This window comes from Carassius auratus, unplaced genomic scaffold, assembly GCF_003368295.1.
Source record: "Carassius auratus strain Wakin unplaced genomic scaffold, ASM336829v1 scaf_tig00011483, whole genome shotgun sequence".
NCBI lineage: Eukaryota > Metazoa > Chordata > Actinopteri > Cypriniformes > Cyprinidae > Carassius > Carassius auratus.
The window spans coordinates 100,152-126,348 of NW_020524209.1; the positions used below are offsets into that span (position 1 = coordinate 100,152).

Genomic DNA, 26,197 nt, shown 5'->3' on the forward strand with positions numbered 1-26,197 from the left:
AAGCAGCCACTGAAAATAGCCCTGGCCATAGATTAGCCTATGTGATGTCATGTCACATTAAAAATAACAAGCGTATTCTCATCACATCTGAAAATAAAACATTATGGTCAATTCAGTCAAATTCACAGGTAAGTATGCTTTAATTGTAGCATACAGTAAATGTAAGAAACATTGTTACAACACGCTGCACAAACAAACAAATGTCTATTAAGGATGATGCAATGGACAGCTCATTGTGTATGGTTCATTAAATAAAGATACAATGGTATAGTGCAGTTAGTTACAATTAAAAATATGATTTCATTAGATCAGATTTGTAACAGCACTTAATGCTGTGACATGAATGACTAAGTGCATTAAAATAGATATAATTGGCAAATAATTAGCTGGATTTAGCCTTGATCTTACCATAGTCTTTTATATCCTAGGAAATAACTGTTGTAATAATCCATGTAGAGCAAATATGAACAAGAGAACCTACATAGACCTATTCAAGTGTGATGTGATTCTTCACTGGCTTGTTATGAAAAACATACTGCCCAAGCTGGTTAGTCCTGTATGATCCAGTTAAACTGTATGAAAGGTAATGTTTCATTTTCAGCATTTCATTTAAAGGGGACATCAGATGCAAAATTTACTTTTACATGGTGTTTGAACTAAAATGCGTGTTGGCAGTGTGTATACAGAATTCCTCTACAATGATAAAAATCCACACAGTTTTTTAATCTCTACAAATCATAAGCACTTTCTTAGATCAAGACATTCACAGATTCTTGGCAACATCACTTTTTTTAATTCAATTTTTTACAAGGTGAACATTGGAAATTAAATTTGACATGCAAAATGTAATTGTATTATCAGGTAAATACCGTTTATTGTTTTATATATTAAACATTTGTAAATTAAAATAAAACATTAACATATTTAGGATTTAAGCATATGCACAATGTTAAAATTTATTAAAATGGTCATTGGCATAGAAAAGTGCTTAATGCCACATCAAGTTCTGAGCAGATATACGCATTTTTCTATGAAGCAGAAATTCGGTGTATTGCAGGTTTTTGGAAATGTAGGCTATTCTTGCTGTTAGCCATTCTCAAGTAAAAAAAAAATGCATCTGGAAAGACAACAGTATGGAAGACCACAGACTCATGATGTAGGTAGATAAGTATCAGATGTTTATTTGTGCCAGCCCCCTTTTGATACTAATGTTAGAAAAAAGACTAAGTCAAGTAATGTGTGCCAGTGAATCTCAACAGAAAACCGTTTTAGTCTAGGGATAGACAAGGAACGATGAACAACAAACATCTGGAGAGCCTTTTAAGGACCTAAAGCCCTAGTCACAAAACCAAATGCTGAGGTTTCATAGAAAATCAAAAACTCCTCTACATAAAGGGGAATTGTATTTGTGTAACTGTATTGTTGAATGTAGTCCCATATTTCCCGAGGGTGGAGGACATGTTTTCTGTTCCAGTTAATTCTCCTGTAGCTTTGTTTGGCTCAACAGCTAGTTTCACCTGCTGCTGAGACAATCAAATGTAGTTTTTGCAAAAGATCTAATCCCATTTCAGAAGGTGGCATACTGTTCCAGATCATTTAGCAAAAACTGATTGTCTCAACAGCAAGTGATAACTGGACGTGCATACGAAGGTGTAATGCATTTCCTGTTGAAAATATAAGTTTAGCCAAACAAAGCTACAGGAAAATTAACTGGCACAGAAAACATGTCCTCTATCCTCTGGAAACATGGGACCACAGTTATAGAGGTTATAAAAATGACGCCCAAAATAAGTAATTTGATGTTGAAAAGACATCTACAAAACATCCACATTTGGTCTATAAATAGCCCTTGCACAGAGGTCAACATTAGACGTGCAGAAAGCGTCGAAAAAAGATGTCGCCTGGTGTTACAAAACAACCCCTTCAATGGACCGAATTTGGACATCCGAAAAATACATACTCCGACGTCAATGCACAGTGGGTTAGGTCTCTGTAATGTGTTTCAGCAATAACATTTCTAACATTTATAATGTGTTTAGGAACAATTCTTTAAATTTTACACAAACTCTAATTTAGTTAATTCCTCTTCTGTTCTGAAAAATTGTTGGGCAGTTATTTTCTTTTCTTACATGGCTATCAAAACTGACACAGGGACACAGAGGCTTCATAAACTCTAATTCCAGCATAGAGGGGTTCAGTGAATGTGGTGTTGAATGTGTATAAGTGTGTTAGTGTGTGTGTGTCAGAGATGCTGTAGAAGGACAGGGTGCCGGCAGACCAGTCCAGATACACTCCTACTCTCTTAGAACTGCATGAAGGGAGAGGTATGTCTTTGTTTTTATTATTGTGCCAAGCACTGTATCTGTTGGCAATACAGAAAACACACCATGACATTTCATTATACCCAAATCTACTCTGATTTCTTCCTTCCCTGTTGATTCCTTTGTATGTCATTCCTATGTAACTCCAGCCAGTCCATTCAGCCTCCCAGTAACAGCGTCCAGAGAAACTTTCCTTAGACAGAACCTGCTCATAGTGTTTAAATCTCTCAGGATGCTCTGAATACTGCTGTGGCTGTTCCACATACGTCAACTTCCTGTTATTTTCAGACAGAAAGAGACGAATGTTTGCTGTGTTTGGATCCAGTGTGAGATTGCATGCATCTGAACACAAGAAGATTACAACAACATCAAATACACAGGGATGTTAAAAATGGTTTTAGATTGATTCTCTGGGAAACAAACTTCAATTACACACAAAATGCAATACAGAATCCTTTAAGTGATGAAAAGCATCGTGAGAACAGTCCATTTGCCATCAGTGATTAAACCTCAACATCATGAAGCGACAAGAGTACTTTTTGTACATGATGAAAACCAAAATAACAGTGTGTCTCTCCAAATCAGTGTAGCGCCATTTTAGCAAATCTGAGCTGTACATAAATTGGCGTACGCTCTTGTATCAGATTTGTTAAAATGGATCTCATTGAATGCCGTCGCGTTGTTTGGGCCAATTCAGCTTGTACTAACAGCATCGGGCCATCAGTTAAGGAGAGCTCTTATTGGCTGTTCAATTTAGTGAATGAGACGAAGTGCAAGAATAAAAGCAATAGGAGCAAAGCAATCAAGACGGCACAGCCAGCGTGCTGTTACAATTCTACATCATTGTACCTGAGTGTTTCTGGGTGAATATTTTAATATTAACATGAGTGAAGTGCATTAAAAATGGGGTAACACTTTGTTATTATCGTCATTTATGAATCATCAACAAACATATGATGCTTAACTGATTAATTGTTAATAAATATTCACATAGCTAGAAATATGAGAATGTTCTTGTTAATGTTTACTAATGAACTTAATAAACATTACTTAATGATTAACATTTGATTATTTAATGTAAATTGAAATGCTTACAAGTGTGACTAAACTTTCAGTTCATATTATCTTCATTTGTTGGACTTTGTTGTGCAGACCTCCATTTATACATCTTAACAAATAATCTATTAATTATTTGTTCATATTTTTGGCAGTACCCAACCTGCCAACGTGAAAACTGTTCATCATTTGCCAATGTTTATAAGTGTTTACTAATTATTAATACCTTTATGAGCAGTCATCTCAATGGCAAAAAGTGTCTAGAAAAAAACTAAATTTATCCCATTCACACATCTTTACTAATCATTTATTAATTATTTGTTAACGTTTTTGCAGTAGCCAACCTAAAGTTGAAACTATTTCTAATTTGAAAATGTTTATAAATGTTTACTAATCATTTAATATATTTATGGGCATTGGACTTATGTAATGTTTGTGTAAATGGTGGCTGGTTAAGTTAAGCTAAATGCTTGTTAAAGACATAATTAATTGTAATTTTGGTGCAAAAAAGTTTTTTAAAGCCTCAATACTAACATTAGTATACTACTGTTCAGTATGTCATTAAACATGATATTAAATAATTTTTTATACATTTATCATTTCAAATGCTTAGACTTAACCATATTCCCTTATAACAATCAAACTGACCACTGTTGACCCTCTAACCAACACTTAAACCTCCACACATCCAAACCTGTCCCTAACCTTACCCATATCACACCTCAATAGCAGTGTTGTACCTAAAGTGTTGTACATTTTACAAAAGCTTTTAACCATCTTGTAACATCTATTAAAATAATTTGAAGATTTTTGTAAGTGCTTGATCATATAGAAGTGAACATTTTATGACATTTGTATTTTAACTTAAAGAAATAATGATTTGTTTGAACATTAATGTTTAATAAGCTTATTAGTAAATATTAACAAGCATATTAACATGTTTCTAAATCTTTGAATATTTTAACTAATGATCCAATCTTAATTTAAAGTGTTACCCAAAATGGTAAGCATACACTGCTTTGCTTATGGTTTATGTATCTGCAGAATGCAGTGCTGATAACCCTTTCTGAATAACAAATATAGAAGAATATATATTAAAAAATATACAGCCACACAGGTGCAGAATGCTAGCTGAGAGTCGGCTGTAATCCATTCAGTGTAGTCACGACAACACGGTTTGCTTTCATCAACACTAGTTCTATGGCATCATTTTAGTGTGTCCCTACCCAAATACAAGAAAACGTATAAACGTTAAGATTGTAGTATATGCCTTTTATGGTCTCAAGCTCTCTTCACTGCTGAACCTATAGACATTGTTAAGAAATAGATGTATAAGGAAAAGAGTGAGGTACAGGACTTACATTTTTTTAATCCTTTTGTTATCCTAAATGCTTCTCCATGGTCCAAGCTATAGAGATACAAATGCACAAAGTAGATCATAAATATTTGTCGGACATTTTAATTGCTGGTGAATAGATACAAAAATATGGTGTAAATATGGGATAAAACAATCTACTCTGGGAACCTGACATGTTTGCAACTAATAACTTCAACACAGTTAACAATCTATTTACACAATAGATAAATTAGGCATCATAGCCTCACATACTTGAGTATCTGCAATGAGCAATTTGGATCCTCCAGTTTTTCAGATAGAAGCTTGACTCCTGTATCTCCCGGGTGATTATAGCTCAGATCCAGCTCTCTCAGGTGTGAGGGGTTTGATGTAAGAGCTGAAGATACATAACCACAGCCTTTCTCTGTCACCATACAACCTGACAACCTACAAAGGGACAAAATAAGAGATAAGGAAACACATATAACATTACACATTTGTAGAATTATATCAAAAAAGCTTTTACTCTTGAGGTTTTTGGCTTTTTTTCTAGTTAATTGGGAGAAAAGTGTATTTATGCCCCTGGGTGAAGGTCTAGATGCTCAGTTTTTGAGGTCATTACATTTTAGAATCACAAGGGCTCACTTTGCTTATTTAGGGCTAATTATTCCTAAAAATGTTAGTTTAAGTTTTCACAGAAGCCTTGAATTAATATAAAATATGTTTAGATAAACTGAGGGCTCTTCCATTATCTTAAATTGGTTGGATCAATGTAATCAAAAAGGTCTCTTTACCTCGCTTTGTCACGGTTCTTGAATTCGCTGGCTCATGCTGTCTGTGTTTGTTTGGTTGTGTTGGAGGCGTGGCCACTGATTACCACTCACCTGATCACCACCTACTGCTGCAGTCACTTTCACTGGCCTATATATGTGCTCATCAAACTTCCTATCTTTGTCAGATTTGTGATTCATCCTGTCCCTGACTGTCCTGTTCTCGCGTTATTGTTCTGGCTCCTGTGTTGTCTTCATGGTCGTTCCATTCCTCGTGTTCCAAGGAAGACTGGTTGCCCATTTGCATCCCTGTGATGCCAGGCGAGGACCATCGTGCACTTGTTCCCGTCTGACCTACTGCTACAACTGTTTTCTCAATAAAGTACTGAGATTTCAGTCGCTACTGAATCCTTCTTATTTATCCTGACAGAACGATCTGACCATCGATCGATTCAGCTAGCGCGGCAGAGTTGAGAGAGATCTTGGTCTACAACAAGGCTCGTATGGAACATCAAGGGGAGCAAATGGCAGCTACGGGTCACGCAGGTTTGCAGCACACCAATCACCTTCAACAGCTTTGTGTACCCAGTGCACAATCCACACTGCCTGTTCTTCCCACCCTTCAGAGAAGCGATCGCCAGCATGAGCCTTGTTTACTTGCTGCAGAAGTGTATACCAGTGAGCCAAACTTTTGTAGAGCGTTTTTGACTAAATGTGTGTTATTCTTCTCTCTTCAGCCACAGAGCAGTCTAAGATGGCCCTGGTTATAATGCTGCTTTCAGGATGTGCGGCTCTGTGGGAATTGGTGGTGTGGGATAATCAAGATCCCTGCTGTACCATTTACATTTACATTTATACATTTATTCATTTAGCTGACGCTTTTATCCAAAGCGACTTACAATTGCTATATATGTCAGAGGTCGCACACCTCTGGAGCAACTAGGGGTTAAGTGTCTTGCTCTGGGACACATTGGTGTCTCACAGTGGATTCAAACCTGGGTCTCTCACACCAAAGGCATGCATCTTATCCACTGCGCCAACACCACCCCTGTTCCTCGTTCAGATGGGTCTTCAACCGAGCGTTGACTGGGCGCAAGAGTTTTGTCAGGGGGGCAGACTCGTCTTGGACTATTTGATCCAGTTCTGCACCCTAGTGGCTGAGTGCAATTGGAACAAGGAGGCGCAGTGGGACATGTTCCTGCATGAGTTGGCCGACTGCATTTAGAAGGAGATTTTCACGCTGGAGCTTCCCACGGATCTTATCGGTCTCATCGATGTGGTGCTTCGGGTGGACGCACGGTTACAGCGAACTAAAGGGGCATACTCATCAGGTTTCCGAGTTCCTGGGGCATTACAGTACCAGCTTCAGTAATGCTGTCGGTCCTACGTTCGATCATGAACCCATGCAAGTCGATAGAGCTCTGCTTTCCTGAGAGGAGAGAGAGAGGGGGAGGATGAAGGGACGCTGCCTCTACTGTGGAGGATCTTTACACTTTTTAAGGGACTGCTCTGTAAAAGACCAAGCCCGGCATTAGGACTGAGGTTACTGTCAGGTGGACTGGCTTCAGCGAAACCCTCATCATCAACTCTCCTCCTGGTAAGACTGCAATGGGCAACCACGTTCTATCAGTGTCAAGCCTTATTGGACTCGGGAGCGGATATACTGTAGTAGTGGAATTATACAAGCCTGTCTAAATGATGAGGGAAAACACCAGTAAGGAGGGAAGTGTTAATGATGTGAGTGTAGGTACAACTGCAGGAGAAATGACTTGAAGGAGATTAGATATAATAGGATCAAGCGGACAAGTAGTAGGATGATTAGAAAGGATGAGTTTGGAGACTTCTGCTTCAGAGAGTGAAGAGAAGGATGTGAATGAGTGTGTTTTTGCTGTTGATATGTGCTTGACGGATTGTGGTGTGGAAAATTGTGCACGTGTTTAATTTTATTAATGAAAAATGTAGCGAAGTCGTCAGCTATTAGAGATGGAGCAGGAGGAGGAGGACAAAGAAGTGAGGAAAATGTTTTAAAAAGCATGCCAGAGTTAGTTGAATTATTAATTTTGTTATGGTAGTATTTACTTTTAACAGTGGAGACATTAGCAGAAAAGAAGAGAGGAGAAACTGATACACATTAAGGTCAGTAGTATTTTTGGACTTGCGCCACACCCTTTCAGAAGCTCTAAGCTTAGAACGGTGTTCGCGTAAAACATCAGATAACCAAGGGGCAGAAGGGGTGTTAGAGTGGAGCAGAAAGTATCAGTAGCACTGTTAGCGTCCAAAGATGCAAACAGTTTAGGGGAAGGAAGTGAAGATGAAACCATTGCAGATAGCTGGGAGGGTGAGAGTGAGCGTAAGTTACATCAAAAGCTGACATGTGGAGGGGTAAGTGATGTGTCAGGGACCATGCTGAGGCTAAGAGTGAGGAGGAAGTGATCCGACGTGTGCAGTACATGATCAGTGGAGCAGTGTCGTGTGTAAATAAGGTCCAGTTGGTTGCCTGATTTGTGAGTAGCAGTAGTTGACACTTGGTTAAAATCAAGAGAGGCAAGCAGATTGCGGAAGTCTGCAGATATTGTTATTCGTTACCTGTCCTTTATTTTGACAAATAACTTCTTGGGGATTATATATTTGTCTGTACACTGATTAAGAAATTTTTGCGTGTTTTATAAATACATTTCTTTATTTTAGCAAAATGTGAGGCACTGTATAATTTCGCTCCCATTGTTTAGGTCTAATTAAAACAAGAAGTGAATAAATGAAACCTGCACGATTTAGCTAAATCCTTGAAACTCTAAATTAATAAAATTTAGATTCTGATACAGCATGCTTTGTAAGTATACTGTTCGAACGTATGCCAAGGGAGAAGAACTCTCAGTGTAACACTTTCTGTTTGTTTTTAGCCATGCGCTAAGGACTGTACCGACTTTCTGAATGAGCATTATCTGCTCTGTGCTTCATCATAAGGCTTTATTCGCTGGGCCTCATCAGCTGCTGTTCTGTTTTGGGTTTGTTTTTGTTTAGTTTTTGGTGTGCTGTTCTGTCATGAGCGAGTCGCCTCGAGTGAACAGCTGATCGAATCGTCTTGGGTGAACCGTTCTAAGTGAGCTGTTCGAGTGAATCATTTCAAGTGAACTGTCCAGTGAGCGATAACTCTGTTTTCGTGATTTTGTTTGAGTTTTTGTTGTTTCCTTTTTCTAGTTTATTTCATTATTTTGTTTAGTATTTTCAAAGAGTATTTTTTGAATCTGTTCTTTTGAATTCAATTGTATTAGTAAATTTACATTTTTGTTTTGAATTATACTGATGCATTTATGACAATTTGTATTTTTTTTCCATAACACTGCATTAAATGTTGTTTTCTTTGTTTGTTGGCAGGGCCTGGGCACCCGGGGGCAGACGCGTGACCAATTAGGTGGCAGGGTCTTCACTGTAGTCGATGTCTTCTCTGACATGAGTCGTGGAATGTGTGCTGTGCTGGTGTGTGTGCACTGAATGGGGTGCTCTTCATAGAGGTGATATCTTGAGACTGCCCTTGGGTACACCCAGGGTCCTCTGCAGCCAACGTTAGAAATTAATAAATTGAAGAGTGATTGCTGGTCAACACCTTTTATACAACAGGACTCTCTTTTTAACAATTAATAAATTGTATGTTTTTTTTTTCAATCACCTATGTCTCTGACTCCAACTGTGGTTAGGATCTGTGTGTGCCTTATCTTAGGGGTTATATCAAATTCTTGGGGCGAAATCCCCCAAGTGGCGTAGTTGGAAATAATTAACTGAATTGAGCGTGGGTATAGATTGTTCCGCCCAATGTCATAAAATAGAACCGTCACTCCCGAGCGCTACGCTACATACAGAAAGCTTGAAATGTCTTTTAAATGAATCAATTAAAAATGGAAGTATTAGGCTATGCAATCTGTGAAGGTTTCATTTCTCTCTAAAGGTGCGTCCATGTGGAGAGAGTCAGCATTGTGAATGTCATCTTGCAGCCGACAAGATTTCTTTTTTTATTAATAAATTATTTAAATGTCTCCTTTTTCACAATTATTAGGCTACTTCTTCATGTGCTTCGTGGCAAACTTAATCCATGTGCATGAGCGCGGAATATATTAAGGCTGGATTATTCATGTAAATTTAATACAAAGCTGCTATTAGTTGAATAATGACAAATTAATGACTAGTAACTAAAAAATCTTACATGGGGCAGACCTATTAAATACCCTCTAGACATGTCTGTTAAAGTTTTTAAAGAATTTTATACACGTTTGCATAAATTCTACTTTCAGAGAGATGCCTTAACATTGAATTTTCCTCTGAAACACAGAAACCTAAATTTAAATAAAATTGATATTTTATGTCTTGAGAATGGCCAACTTTTCTCTGTGGATATTGTTGCTGCTGGTTTGTGCATTGCAAATACACACACACGCACACAAAAAAAAAAAAAATATATATATATATATATGTCTCAAAAACTCAAAAATGTCTCAAAAACTCGAATGCATGTCTATTCCCATATCTAAAATATGTTCATAGACGGATACTTTACTGATACCTGCACTCTGTCTGGGATTTAGAAAAACATACAGAGATGGTTCAATATATTGCTAATGAATAGTCTGTATTCTGTGAGAATTTAGATTTCACAGAATGTAGAAAATATTGCTTAGACAAAACAAAATTAAAGCAACAGTTTGCATATTAAAAAAAAAAATACATTTTTAGTTACAGGTACACTCCGACTTTTTAGGACTTTAGCTTATTCACAGTATCCCCAGAGTTAGATAAGTCCATACATACCTTTTTCATTTCTGTGCGTTCTGTAAGTGTTATTTGACGCACCCACCGCTAGCCTAGCTTAGCACAAAGACTGGATGTAAATGGATACTGTTAGCATAGTAATCCCAATAAGTGACAAAATAATGCAAACATTTTCCTATCTACATGTTGTGATCTGTATAGTCACAGCATGTACAAATATCAAGGCTATATAAGACAGAGACCATTTTTAATCTTATAAATACTGGGAACTATATTCTCACTAGGCGTAGGAGCACAGCTTACGTTACTTGGGCGGAGTGGCTACTTGGGCGGAGTGGCTACATGGGCGGAGTGATTAGCGCAGCACCCGAGACACGCCGTGGTGAGGAACAGAGAGTTCGCTCAGAGTTGGGCGGAGTAACTCTGGGGGATACTGTGAATAAGCTAAAGTCCCAAAAAGTCGGAGTGTTCCTTTATGGCAACTTCCTCTGAATTTAAATTATAATAACTAATAAACTATATTGTGCTAGTAGTCAACATTTGAAGTGGATCAAAACCTTTCTTCAACGTTATTATAAAACCAAACAATTTGTCCTAAAACCAAAATGACGAGTTATTTGTCCTATTGAAATATGCCTGCACTCACAGCAGCCCTTCTCTTTTTATTTATTATATTTATTTCTCAGCCCATATTATTAGTTTCACAAGACCCTAATAGTAAATTATCAATTGATAATTAATCATTATTTTTCTAAATCATTGTTATTTGTGAACGTAGGCATTTGAGGGAAGGCTTCAAGACCAAGCGGAATCCTCCGTCAGCTGCTCCCACTTCACAGCGAGCAGTTTCACTAAATGACCCAGCTTCACCATCCATGGTTTTATTTTACAAAATCAGTTTGAGGCAAATACAACTTATTGATCATGAACAAGGCAGGAAAACATTCAGTCTACCTCTATGAAGACATATTTCATTGAAACGGTAAAATGTCACAATGCATGTTATCGTCCACAGCTGTGCAATGTGGGAGGCAGGTTCTGCACTGGAGTGCGCAAAGTGAATGTGCATGCACAGAGTAACTTGCCACTGGATAAAAACATACAAGAAACTTGTAAATAGTTAACAATATAGCATAGATTAGGACATGACTCTGTTCCTAAGTATATATTGTAATTTATTTTTTAACCACGGTAACACATTTTAACCCTTTGAGGTCTAAGAGTATTTTTAGGGTCTAGAGAAGTTTTGTCATGCCCTTACATTTGTGTTTTTTTTCAGTTTCTTATAAATATCTAAATGGCTTAAGTCAAACCTTACTGTAATCAGCACAAACTGGGCTATAATAATAAAAATAATAATAATAATAATAATAATAATAATAATAATATGTAAGCTGCATGTATGTACATGATTACGTTTTTGAGGAAAAAAAATGTAATGTGTGGTTAGTAAAAAAAAAACAAAAAAATTAAGTAACTTGAATAAGGCAATAAGACATTCGTTGGTCCCTGTGACTTTTGACAAATGGAGCTTGTAGTCTAGAATTTTTATTTCTAAATTATGTGAAAATCATCTTGTTTACTCAGTCACAGAAAACAATATATTGATTTAAATTTTCATCAACTGTTGGCATCAACTATCATGAATATCATTGTGATTTACACCTGAGAAGACAAAGGCCTGCATAATGAGCTGCATAATGAGCCTCTCAGTCAGCTGTGTCACTGAAAAAGGGAAGAGTTACAATAAAGAATGTGAAAATAAAATAAATGTATATAATTTTGTGTTTGTAGTTTATTTAGAATATATTTAATTATCCCGCAACATAATTTAATATTCACTTGCGAGTGCAGTTTATTGGGAACAATCAAAGCTGACTTTCAAGCTAATTTTTTTGCGTCATTACTGCAGTAACACAATCCTTCAGAAATACTTTTAACAAATTGATATTCTAAAAAAAAAAAACATTTATTTTTATTATTATAATTATTAATGTTGATATGAAATATTTTTTTCAGTTTTTGGGGGGGGTGTGAATTGATATAACAGCATTGTTTGTTACTTTGTTGCAGTTACATTTATTTTTTTATATTTATATTATTTACATCAGGCTTTTGAATGGTATAGTAGTGTATATTGTTAAATTGATTAAACATTTAGTCAGGAATTATAGTTTGGTATAAGTCTAACTAGTAAAATGTTTACACATTATGTGAAAACTAGAACAAGTATATATATAGACTTACTAACATGAGACTTATTCATGTTTATGATCTCTGCTGAATAAAGTGCCTCATTCTTTTTTTTTGCCCCCAAGCTCAAAAAGATTTGTTTTTCTAAGATTGATGCTTCCAAAAAAAGTGTATTAAATATGGGGCCTTATCCTCAGGTATCTTTTTAAGAGTTGAAATTAGTTTTATTACTTGATATTTAAAGTTTTGTTTATGTTTGATTAAGTATGTCCTTAAGATGTTTTTTCTTTCATTTACTGTAAACACACAGATTAAATCACACAAATTTTACCTACCTCAATATCTCCAGCTGACAGTTTAAACTCTTCAGTCCATCAGAGAGCAGCTTCACTACAGAATCCTGCAGGTCATTGTTACTCAGGTCCAGCTCTCTTAGGACAGAGTTTGGGGACTGAAAAGCTGAAGATACAATTCCACATTGCTGAGCAGTGAGGTTACAGTCAGCAAACCTATAAAATAGTAAGCAATTTTCAGATAACAACATATCATAACCAGACTCTTCCATAGTATCAATTTTCTTACCTGGAAGACTAGTCAATGGACCTCGTTATTTCTTAGAAATAAAAAGCAAAATACTGACACTAGTTCAACCCCAAAAAACCTGCAAAAAATCTGTTTGAAGTTTATGAATGTTCCTACACTGGAGATAATATCAAAATATATATAGTATTATCTGATATCAGTATGTTCATACATGTCTGTATGATTAATATAATCCATGTCCTGTTAATTCATCTTTAAAGATGTACTTCTACACACAAGCATTACAGAAATCCGTACATACCAAGATTTAACCTCTTAGCCTGCACCCCGACGGCCTCATCCTGAAAGCTTCTCCACTCGCACGTGTCTGTGTTTATGAATATATTAAATGAAACGGGACAAATTTAATCTTGACAAACTATGTGTCATTATAAAGATCTAAGCCTCAAGCATCGATGACAGATCGCTGTTTTTGAATGGAAAGCTTATAAAGACTGTATTTGACTAGATTTGTGTAAGCAGTACACATAAAAAACATGAACACTAGAAACGGTAAGGGTCCACTGAACGTCATCTCATGAAGCACGTTTAGTCCAACGAAGCAATAACGTTGTAATATGGATCATAATTCCTTTGTTTACGTTTCAGTTCTTCAGTGACAGAGATGAAAGCTTTAGCCTAAGTTCTGCCAGGAAGACTCAATCACTTCGTCACTAATTACCTTCATCATTATCCAATCACATCTTTATACTCCTGTATAAAAGATTGTACTTACACATGTTTGAGTTTGCAGATGCCGACGCGACAACAACCGCAGATTCCGACGCGATTGTTCCTTGCTCAAGCTGTTGAGTTTATTTATTTACTTGCTATAGTTAAGTTCGTGTCCCGCAAGCTATCTAGAGTTTGACGTTCCTCTAAGATGCACACGGGATCGTTGGCTTAGCTCCTTGTCGCAGTGATTATCTGCAGTCGTTCGTGTTGGATGATATACAAGCTTTTCTCGGCAGAGGATGTGAAACATTGGCGGAGTTCCGTGTGCTTTCCAGGGTTGCCAGGTTTTCTCAAAACCGCCAGTTACTACTAAAAAATATCCCAATCGCGTTCAAAAAGGATTTATTGGTAGAATTCACATTCTAGGGCTATATATGACATTACTGGGGTCACCTCAAACCCTGGGCAGAAATAGCAACCCTCAAAATACGGTCTTGGCAACGCCGGTGCTTTCCGAGATGTCGCATCAGTGCTGCTTGGGTCTCAACACCTGAAAAGACTTTGGTCTCAATCAACAAATATTCATCTGTATGCTCACGTGAACCTGCACAAATGAAGTCTCTCAGGACCAGCAGACAGAATCAAGGCTGCCCGTCTCTTTCGGCATTTCGTCTCCATTTCTTCATCAGTCTACAGCATTATATCTGAAGGACATCACTGGACCCTTACTAGACCCCCTCCAGTTTGCTTACCGAGCAAACAGGTCCGTGGATGATGCAATCAACATGGGATTGCACTTCATCCTGAAACATCTGGAAAAAACAGGGACTTATGTGAGGATCCTATTTGTGGACTTTAGTTCGGCATTCAACACCATCATCCCAACAGCCCTTCAGAGTCAGTGGATCACCAGCTTTCTGACAGATAGGCAACAGTTAGTGAGACTGGGGAAATTCACATCAAACAGCTGCTCCACCAACACTGGCGCCCCTCAGGGATGTGTTCTCTCCCCTCTGCTCTTCTCCCTGTACACCAACGACTGCACTTCTAAAGACCCCTCTGTCAAGCTCCTGAAGTTTGCAGACGACACTACAGTCATCGGCCTCATCCAGGACGGTGATGAGTCTGCTAACAGACAAGAGGTTGAGCAGCTGGCTGTCTGGTGCAGTCTTAACAACCTGGAGGTGTACACACTCAAAACAGTGGAGATGATCGTGGACTTTAGGAGAGACCCACCTGCACTTTCCCCACTCACCATCATGAACAGCACTGTGACTGCAGTGGAGTCATTCAGATTCCTGGGAACCACCATCTCTCAGGACCTGAAGTGGGACAATCACATTGACTCCATTGTTAAAAAGGACCAGCAAAGGTTGTACTTCCTTCGCCAGCTGAGGAAGTTTAACCTGCCACAGGAGCTGCTGAAACAGTTCTACTCACCCATCATTGAGTCTGTACTGTGCACTTCAATAACTGTCTGGTTTGGTTCAGCAACAAAATCAGACATCAGAAGACTACAAAGAACTGTTCGGACTGCTGAGAGGATTATTGGTGCTCCCCTGCCCACCCTTCAAGAACTGTATACATCCAGAGTGAGGAAAAGGGCTCAGAAAATCACTCTGGATCCCTCACATCCAAGTCACCCCATCTTTGAACTTTTGCCATCTGGCCGGCGCCTCAGAGCCGCAAATACCAGAACAGCAAGGCACAAGAACAGTTTCTTCCCCCAGGCAATCTACCTCATGAACAGTTAAATGTTCCCTACTTATGCTTATAAACGTGCAGTATCCTTTATTTGTTAACCCTCCGTCCTAGAACATTCCTGCATCTCACTCAATCCTATTCCATTATCATTTATAGCACAATTGTTTATACACTTATTTATTTGTCAATTTGTAAATCTCTTTTTTTCTGTGTGTTGTTGTCTCTGTGTACTGGAAGCTTATGTCACTAAAACAAATTCCTTGTATGCGTAAGAATACTTGGCAATAAAGCTCTTTCTGATTCTGATTCTATAAGTATAATTTTGTTCTATGCACTTGTGGCACTGGGCATTAATTTATTTTCTGCAAGGATTTATACTCGCACGTTCAAATAAAGCACTGGGCGTGTCGTGCTTGTTTATCTAGCAGACTTGCACAGCATAATTAAGATGTTGATCATAGTGCATGCAATGTTCTGAATAACTCCTTCGCAATGAGGCACTTTAAGGCTCGTAATAAACACTACCATCTTTTATACTGATAAATATTGTTCGCATTTCTGTTAAAAATATGCTTTGTCTAGCACACTTAAGATTAGTTGTTTTAATCCTATGCTTTAATCTTTGTTTATTCAGTCATTGTTTCATTTGCATCTATTCCTGAAATGCTTCATACTTGAATGGGATTCTATGGTTGCAGATGCAGGGAACCGCTGCTCTCACCACCTCTTTACATGGCTTACTCTTGGACTAGCGCTATTATGAACACTGGATCTACCAAGCTGATGCGTATATGGACCCTTTCATTTGAGTCGTAGGTAAGATTCGGCTCAATGCTCAGCAGGCATCTTAAAGTCCACGTGACACAAAGTTGCTGCTGACCTTATTTCAGAGTAGTGACATATCCGGTTTAAACTGGATATTAATTAGCAGGCATGGTTTGTTTGCGCTCCTGGTCTCCATCTCACTCATAGCAAACTAACGGCTGGAGGGGTGTGTTAAGGAGGTTCTGCTCATGCTATCAAACTGACGTCATCAGAAAAATTATGCGTTACAAGGTGGAAATGTTCAGATTTCGATAAAGATTACAAAGACAAATAATGTTTAATTGTTTACATCAAGATTAACAATGTGTGCTAGTAAGCTTAAGTCAATTTGATTTATGCAGACTTTAAACCTTTGTAAATTTTGATACTTCAACTTAAAAAAAAAAAAAAAAAACACTTTTGCCAAAATCTGCTATTTTTCTTCGTTTAAAAGAGACCAACCTTTATTTATATTCCAAAGTGTTCATAAATTACAGCAATTTAGTTTGGATAGTGCACTTTAATGTCTTAATAATAATAATAATAATAATAATAAAAAAACAGGGTGACAGTTAAAGCTGCGGTAGGTAACTTTTGACGCTCTAGCGGTTAATAAACAGAACTGCTTGCGTCTTGCGGAAGAACATCGTAGCCGGAGCTACTTCTCTCTGTTTATGTCTATGAAGAATCACAAAGGTACTGGGTTACTCCGCCGCAGTACCCCCGAAGCAATCTAAAATAGTCCGAATATAAACACTTATTATAGGTGCACCCTAGTGATTCAGGACAAGCCAAAAACACGGTTTGGAAAATGGATTCATGGTGTACCCGCTTATTATATACATTTTGAACACAAATAAAGTTACGGACCGCAGCTCTGATTGGTTATTTTTTACCGGGAGCGGTCTGTAACTGCAAATGGCAATAGGACATTGGGAGGAGCCAGAGGAGCTTGATTTTTTTCACAGATTTTCTGTCTCATATTCTACTGTCAGGACATAATGACAGGTTTAACAAATATGTAAAAAATATATTTTTACAAAGGTAACCTACAGCACCTTTAAGGGGTTAAGCTACAATCAAGGCTTGTTTATTTCGCACATCTACTGGTGTTGGTTCATTCTGTCTCTTACTCGGCTGTTGCGCCTTCACTTTATACTTTAGACTTTCAGACAGCTGTGCCCCTCAGCCAACCTGGATTCTTCAATCTGCCCTCCGTTAGCAGACATAATACTAAACTAAACGACCTGCTTATGTCAGCTAGAAATCACATTTCTAAGGCGTTGCTCCCTATACAATCAAGCCTACACGTCTGCATGGTCTGATTTCTAATGTTTTTCCTTCCAAATTTCTGTTTCCTATTCTAATTCCGACCGTTTGCTCCTTTATCGTCTTAAAAAAAAAAAAAAAAAAATCGCAATCTTAAAATTTCTCTATTCGCAGAATCCTTGCCAGCATCTAATTCTACGCTAAATTTTATAATCCTAATTTTCAAAGCTTTCTGAATATTCAGTTCTATTACTACTTAAGGGGTTAGCTGAATCTTCCAACAAAATTAAAGACAAACGTCTGCCTATTACCCTGCCCATATTGGAAAAATGTATTACTTCCATCTGCTATGGCCTTCTTTCGAGTACCTCAATATTCTTCTCAAGGCAGTGTTTTATCTGCCTTCTACGGGTTTATGCGTCCAGGGGAATTCACTTCAAACTAATCAATATGATCCTGCTCGCGGCATTTCCTTCAGATCTATGATTTGGACCTAAATTCTTCACACTCTTCCTCAATCACTCAAAACCCATGTGCAAGGTTCTGGTGTCACCATAACAAATTCTAAAATCAATAATAATTCTGTCCCAAGGCCTGTTTTAGAACTCACTTAACCACTGTTCTCAAAAGCTGCAGTCTGTCCCCCTCTCTCTATACTGGCCATTCATTCAGAATTGGGGCAGCTACTTCAGCAGCTGAACGGGGGATCTCTACATCAGCTGTTAAGATCAAGGGCAGATGGTCTTCCTCAGCATTTGAATCATACGTCAGGCCTTTTGTGGCTATCTCTGTACGGCCTATTGTGGCTGTCTGCGTCTGGTCTATCGTGGTTATTTATATACGGTCTATTGAGGCCTGTCTGCGTCTGCCTATTGTGGCTATTTATGTATGGTCTATCAAGGCCTGTCTGTGTCTGGCTATCATGGCTATTTTTCTGTACGGTCAATTGAGGCTGTCTGTGTCTGCCTATCATGGCTATTTCTATATGGTCTATCGAGGCCTGTCTGCGTCTGCCCTATGGTGGCTATTTATGTAGGTCTATTGAAGTGAAGTGAAGTGACGTGACATTCAGCCAAGAATGGTGACCCATACTCAGAATTTGTGCTCTGCATTTAACCCATCCGAAATGCACACACACAGAGCAGTGAACACACACACACACACACTGTGAGCACACACCCAGAGCAGTGGGCAGCCATTTATGCTGCGGCGCCCGGGGAGCAGTTGGGGGTTCGATGCCTTGCTCAAGGGCACCTAAGTCGTGGTATTGAAGGTGGAGAGAGAGCTGTTCATGCACTATCCCCACCCACAATTCCGTCCGGCCCGAGACTAGAACCCACAACCCTTCGATTGGGAGTCCAACCCTCTAACCATTAGGCCACGACTTCCCCTAAATTCCCCTATTGAGGCCTGTCCGTGTCTGCCTATTGTGGCTGTCTGCGTCTGCCTATCGTGGCTATTTCTGCTGGTCTATCAAGGCCTGTCTGTGTCTGCCTATCGTTGCTGTCTGTGTCTGGCCTATTGCGGCTATTTCTGTAAAAACTTTATAAGAGGTTTAATCTAACGTCATCATACTGATCATGCTAACTCTCTTTTTATATATTCCAAGAACCTTAGGATTCACAACTTGTGGGTATACTTCATCTACTTTTTGGGGGGAAGGCTGGCCCCGTCTGGAGGTCTCATAATCCACCTAATTTTGGGGGTCGGCTGCGCCCCTGCCTTCGTCTTCAGGCAGGAAATGCAGATTCGCTACCTTCGGATTACGAACCATGGACGGGGCCTTCCGCCAAATAAATTTATAATTGTGCTTGCTGAGCTGTCAATAAATGTATGCTTCGTACATCATTTTATCTCCCGAGTCTTTCTGGTAGAACTGTTTGTGTCTGTTATGGAATAACATCTTGGCAGTAAAAAAAACAGCATGGTTTTGCTGCTTAAAGTGTCACAAACAGAAAGAGACGATCCACCGGAAAAAAGAATGAAGGAAAGATAGGCGAAAGATAGTTTATTTGAATTTGGTGCTCCCTTGTTACGCGCTCTGACGCACCTGTCAGCTGATGGAGGCGGAGCTTATAGCGATCACCTTTCTCTTTGTTTTATTTTTCAACAGTTTTTATATATGTGAGAGTGTGTTTTATGTTGAATGTGAATGTATCTGCATGATTACCATCTGTTTGAGTGCAAATCAGCCCAAATCAGCTCGCTATTACTGTATGCAGGGAACTACACTAACTTTTTCCACTGGTGGAACTTGCGCTACTAACTTTTTCAGTTACTGGCGCAAAACATGATTTGGTCACAGAAATTATTTATAGTGATAATAATGAACAATAATGAAACTGTATTGCATACAGATGTGCTTTTTATTTTACTTGCCATCCTTTAAACCACATGCCTTGTTCTATTTCTTACAATACACACAGTGCATTGCTCCGTCTTGTAGCTGGGGATAGAGGGGCCCCGGTGCAGGTTGTACAGTGGGTTTAAAATTGTTTAATTTGTACTGTATGTTCATTCTATTTATTTATTTGTGCTATTTACATAATTTTCCCATTTTTTTTTAGTTTGCTTTTGTTAATTTAAAGGAACACTCCACCGTTTTTTGAAATAGGGCTTATTCACATTATTTCCTACATTTAGATAGGTGGGCAAATGCATTTTTGTGTCAGTGCATGCATTGTTTTAGTTTGACTGGGTCGGCGTTAGCTTAGCTTAGCACAATGAATGGAATCCTTTGTTGCCAGCTAGCATGGCCGGAGTAAAAGTGATCAAAAAAATAAAAAAAAACCACCTAATTACTTCTTGTGGCCTGCGTATTCACAGCGAGTACAAATAGCGATCCAGATTAACACTAGGCGATTTCCTAGGCAGATATTGACTTGGGACTATATTATGGGGAAGCACAGGCGAAGCACTGCTGCTTAGGCGAAGCACTGCTACTTCGGCGCAGAGATATCACGCAACACATGAAATCCCACGACTTCCGTCAACATACTGGCCTGAATAGTAGCTGCCTGGCTATTTTCCTTACAATACACGAATGGCGATGAACATGGCTGATTTTGAGAGAGACGAAGAGGGTGACTTCTCAGACAGTCAAGAACCAGAACCATACCTATTTGAACCAGAGTTTACAGAAGACGAGCTGCGTGCTTTGGAAATGGAAATAGAACGACAGGAGGAGGAGGTTGAGATCGCTCAACAGCCTGAGGACGTGAGGATGAGAGCCAACATGAACTGGTGGTGTGAATGTGGGGGAATATGCCAATCTATGCCGACGGAAATAGAGTGTCTGTGCTGTAGAGAGTGGGACATGTTTTTGCCATTGATGACCAGGCTCAACACGTCAGATCAAGATGAGCGTGCCCGAAGTTGTGTCACATCTACAGAGGATTTCACGGCGCGGATCCATTCTGCAGTACTCGATTTTTTTTTCCGGTGTGACAAAGTGAACTGGAAAAAACGCCCCACGCCGAATGGACCAAATGGACAGCTGTCCACAGAGTAAGTGATTATTTTAATCATGACGCATGTATAGATCGACCCATATTATACCTGTATTCACATAGAGTTGATGTTTTCATGTGTTGCGTGATATCTCTGCGCCGAAGTAGCAGTGCTTCGCCTGTGCTTCCCCATAATATAGTCCCAAGTCAATATCTGCCTAGGAAATCGCCTAGTGTTAATCTGGATCGCTATTTGTACTCGTTGTGAATACGCAGGCCACAAGAAGTAATTAGGTGGGGTTTTTTTTATTTTTTGATCACTTTTACTCAGGCCATGCTAGCTGGCAACAAAGGATTCCATTCATTGTGCTAAGCTAAGCTAACGCCGACCCAGTCAAACTAAAACAATGCATGCACTGACACAAAAATGCATTTGCCCACCTATCTAAATGCAGGAAATAATGTGAATAAGCCCTATTTCAAAAAAACGGTGGAGTGTTCCTTTAAAATAGCACTGCAAAGTCTTCACTGTAAAATAAAATACACAATCAAACCAAAATGTATTCAGACACCTTCAACATTTCTCACAATATCACAGTTTATTTGCTGTAGTTCAGAAATTGGTAATAAAATATGACAATAACTCAGAACAAATTCATCTTGATAATTTCGGATAACTTTGATAAAAAGATATGTAATGGAATCAACCAAAACTTCAGACAGCTGTCAGTATGACAATATTTACATAACTATCAATACTTTGTTGAACAGTTACCAAGCAAGCAATGCTTAATTTGGTTCAGTCTGTGGTGTGAAAAGATTGCATTAGCAATTAAAGAAAGAAACATTAAGCAAAACATGGTCAGGTCTCTAATTAATTATTATTATTTTTTTTTATCAATTTCAGTAGGAAGAATATTTGGGTTTAATATTTCACAGATCACTGATCACTATTTTGTCATACTCACTTACATAAATGAACTAGTGTCCTGCACCCAGTAGTAAAACAATATAATCAATTCTATCTGATTTTTGGATTGACTGTGGATAAATTCTTGTTAAAACTTCAAAGTAATTCAATCAAGAGCAGTGAGTGATTTACTTTAAGAGACAAACGCATCCATTATAATGATACACATCCGATTTCTTTCTCAGCGTTTTACTTTCACTTAAGACATAACCACAGACTTTTTCGAACACAGTTTCCAAGACGGGTATTTCAACATATTTTGTTTGTATTTGTTGTCGGTACAAAAGCAAGAAGACTTTGAGACGCGTCTCTGTTTGCTCCCTGAACACCAGAACACCGCGCTGCTGAATTGAGCTCTTTCGCTTTTCGCTCTTTTATTTTCTGTTTATTTAAACTGCGATTTGTATTTGTTCGTTCAGGTGCAGGAGGAAGTGAATGTCCTGAAGGAGAGCTCGGTTCAGTGTTGCTGTCCACGAGACGCGGCTCTCTCTCAGAGCGCGCGAGTAATCAGCTGCTTAGTTCAGCTGTCCCGCATCGCGGGGCTGAAGCCAACTTGATGTGTTGAATGCTCGGAGCACATTATAAAACGCATTCTTAAAATACACATTTCTGTTTTAATAAATGCTCATATTAAATCATAGCATAACACAAGTAGATACAGCAATAATCAGTGATACATTTGCGACCCCATAAAAATTTGGGTCGCAATGGCATTTCAAAAGGTCACATATGCGACCATTTTGGTCGCAGTGTAGTTCCCTGGTATGATCACGGCTATCAAAGTGAACGCGTCTATATGAATAGAGAGAGTCGATTATTTACTTTATGGCGGATTTGTGTTATTACCATCTGTATAAGTGGCCATCAGCACATCAGCACTTATTTGCATTGTAATTCATTGTAAAAGATGCATTTCTAGCAATCTCAGGATTTTCTGTAATTGGCAAACAAAGTTAAAAAAAATTTTATTTATCTTATTATCTTATTTTTCTAACTCAAATTATTCTTATTGTATTTTTCTAGTGCTCAAATAAATCACTTATATGATGTAAAAGTTTCAGTCTAGTGTTTTATATTTGAACGAAACTATGCAGTGGTATGTTTACTGACTAAATAGTTTGTAGAAGCCTTCAATACTATTGGGAAATATTTTTTCTTATATTTGGGGGGTGGGGGGTGTAGACCTAGTCTCATAAAAATATGAGTCTCATTTTTCATGATATCTTATTCAGATTTGAAATAGAAACCCATGAGACATGTGGCTTTCAACCCATTACTTTTCTAGATTGCTCCAGGACTCATTTCATGTACTTTTATATCAAATAAAAAAATATTTAAGTGTGGTAAAAAAAAATTCAAGGCACTTCAGTGTCTATAACTTTTAATATTTTTGAGGATTATCAAATCTTTGATAAAAAGTAAAGCCCGAAGGGTCTTCTTTCCAAAGACACCAAAATTATGTTTGTAACACACTGAAGTAGGAAACTGTTACAATTATAAGTTAGGTAGAGCACTTTCAGCTGTGAGTCCCATAATGGGGGGTGCTGGATAACAGGTTTTAAGGTAAAACAAGATTTGGGTAATTTCTGACTTTGTAATACTGTGTACAACATATACAGCAGTATGAGTAGCTTAGAAAGATCATTTTAAAATTGTGTGCCCAATATTGAACATCACTCTGCAGAAACATATAAATACTTTTTATATTTATAATATTAATAACTTACAGAGCTTTTCTGCAGTTGATCACAGCTGGTATCAGTCTTCTTCTCCCCTCAGCTGATGTGTTGTATTTCTTGAGGTTCAGTTCATCCAGCACCTCCTCTGACATCTGAAGCATGTAGGCGATTGTTGAGCAGTGAGCAGCAGAGAGTTTCTTCTCTGAGTGTTTGTCTGATTTAACAAACTCCTGAATCTCTCTGAACAAAGTCTGATCTTTCACTTCCAGCAGACAGAGGAACAGATTGATGGATCTTTCAGTGGAGAGTCCATGTCCATCTTTGATCTTCTCTTTAATGTACTGTGTGGTTCTTTTGATGGTCTCTGAGCTGTTCTCTGTGTGTGTCAGTAGATCCTGTAAGAGTCTCTGATTGCACTCCAGTGAGACGCCCAGCAGGAACCTCAGAAACAGATCCAGCTGTCCATTCACACTCTCAAGGGCTTTATCTATTGCTTCTTTATGGAGACTATGAACAACATCCAAAAACTGTGGTGTGTCAACATTTTTCATTACATAAATGAAAAACAAATAGAAAGCAGCTAGAAACTCCTGAACGCTCAGATGAATGAAGCTGTAGACTTTCCTCTGATGAATCACAGATTCCTGCTTAAAGATCTCTGTGCAAATCCCAGAATACACTGAGGCGTCAGTGACGTCTATGCCGCTCTCAATCAGGTCCTCCTCATAGAACATCACATTGCCCTTCATCAGCTGTTTGAAAGCCACTTCAGCAAGTTTCACAATCACTTCTCTGTTGAACTTCAGGAGTTTCTCTGGATCTCTCTCTTCATACTTCTGCTTCTTCATGTTGATCTGAATCAGCAGGAAGTGGATGTACATTTCAGTCAGAGTTTGAGGGATTTCTACACTCAGATCTTCTTCCAGGAGCTTCTGAAGCACAGTGGATGAGATCCAGCAGAAGACGGGGATGTGGCACATGATGTGGAGGCTTCTTGCTCTTCTGATGTGTGAGATGATTCTGCTGACTTGATGCTCATCACTGATTCTCTTCCTGAAATATTCCTCCTTCTGAGGCTCATTGAATCCCTGTATTTCTGTCAGACGGTGGATGTATTCGGAGGGGATCTGATTGGCTGCTGCTGGTCTGGAGGTGATCCAGATGAAAGCAGAGGGAAGCAGCTCTCCCTTCATGAGGTTTGACATCAACACAGCCAATGATGAAGTCTCAGTCACATCACAAACTTTCTGAGCGTCTGAAAACATCAGTGTGATTCTGCTTTCATCCAGACCATCAAAGATGAACACAACTTTACACTCCTCATAAATCTGTGAGTCCAGATCTTGAAGTTCAGGATGAAAGTCCAGCAGAAGTCTATGAAGACTGTACTGCTGATCTCTGATCAAGTTCAGCTCTCGAAATGGAAGCACAAACATGAAATCTACATCCTGATTGGCTTTTCCCTCGGCCCAGTCCAGAATGAACTTCTGCACAGAGACGGTTTTTCCGATTCCAGCGATGCCTTTAGTTAGAACAGTCTTGATCTGCTCTTTCTCCTCTGATCCTGCTTCAGCGGAGGCTTTAAAGATGTCATTGCAGTAGATTGGAGTGTCTTGTGAGTGTTGTGTTCTGGCTGTTTTCTCCATCTGTAAAACCTCATGTTCTTCATTCACTCCTTCTCTCTCTCCCTCAATGATGTAGAGTTGTGTGTAGATCCTGTTCAGGTGGGTCTCATTCTCTTGGAGTTTGATTACTTCAAATAATCTCTCATACTTATTCTTCATGCTGGTTTTGTGCTGCTCTTTGACTCTCTGCATGTCTCTAGTGTCCAGTGTGTGTTTCTGAAAAACTGATTCAGTTTTGTTCTGCCTGATGCAAGTCTGATTTTGCAATGTAGAAGGTGGCACTGATCTGATCATCTCATGTGTCTTTCCCTGGCTGAAACTAAAAAGAAAGGGAAACCAAAACAAAAAGACAGTGTTTTTGGAAATCTTTACAAATTAATAGGTTTCCAGGTATGATATCCAAATGAACCCATGCAGTGCATGTTGCATATTTTGGAATATATTTAATGTTGTTTAATTTAATCTCAAGTTATTATTCATGTTAGATGCACTACTGTAAAAAAGGAAATAAATGTTTATACGAACAGAGAATCAGAGGTCACTGGTCCGTCACAAAGGATAGGAGGGTCCATCATGGATGTGTTACTCTTCAGAGACACACAGCTTGGTTCTGAAAACTCTGACCTCCATCTCTTCCTGCTAATACAAAATAAACAAACAAAGCATAATTTTAAAGCATTAACTATAACATAATACAGTGAGATATACACATATTTAAAGGATTAGTTTGCCCAAAAATGAAAATTATGTAATTAATAACTCACCCTTATGCTGTTCCAAACATGTAAGGCCTCCTTTTATCTTCAGAACACAGTTAAAGATATTTTAGATTTAGTCCGAGAGCTCTCAGTCCCTCCATTGAAGCTGTGTGTACGGTATACTGTCCATGTCCAGAAAGGTAAGAAAAACATCATCAAAGTAGTCCATGTGACATCAGAGGGTCCGTTGGAATTTTTTGAAGCATCGAAAATACATTTTGGTCCAAAAATAGCAAAAACGACGA

The 26,197-nt window shown here is 38.5% G+C and overlaps 1 protein-coding gene across 1 annotated transcript; it reads right to left on the bottom strand.

Moving 5' to 3' along the window:
- Positions 1-913: 913 nt before the first annotated feature.
- Positions 914-25,814, bottom strand: LOC113073158 (NACHT, LRR and PYD domains-containing protein 12-like). The gene is made up of 6 exons (XM_026246027.1): positions 25,720-25,814; positions 23,618-25,513; positions 12,773-12,946; positions 4,987-5,160; positions 4,739-4,785; positions 914-2,663 (listed from the first exon to the last, which is right to left on the bottom strand). Exons 1-6 carry the CDS (start codon positions 25,767-25,769, stop codon positions 2,137-2,139), a joined length of 2,868 nt encoding a protein of 955 aa, XP_026101812.1. The 5' UTR covers positions 25,770-25,814; the 3' UTR covers positions 914-2,136.
- Between the last annotated feature and the right edge of the window lie 383 nt (positions 25,815-26,197).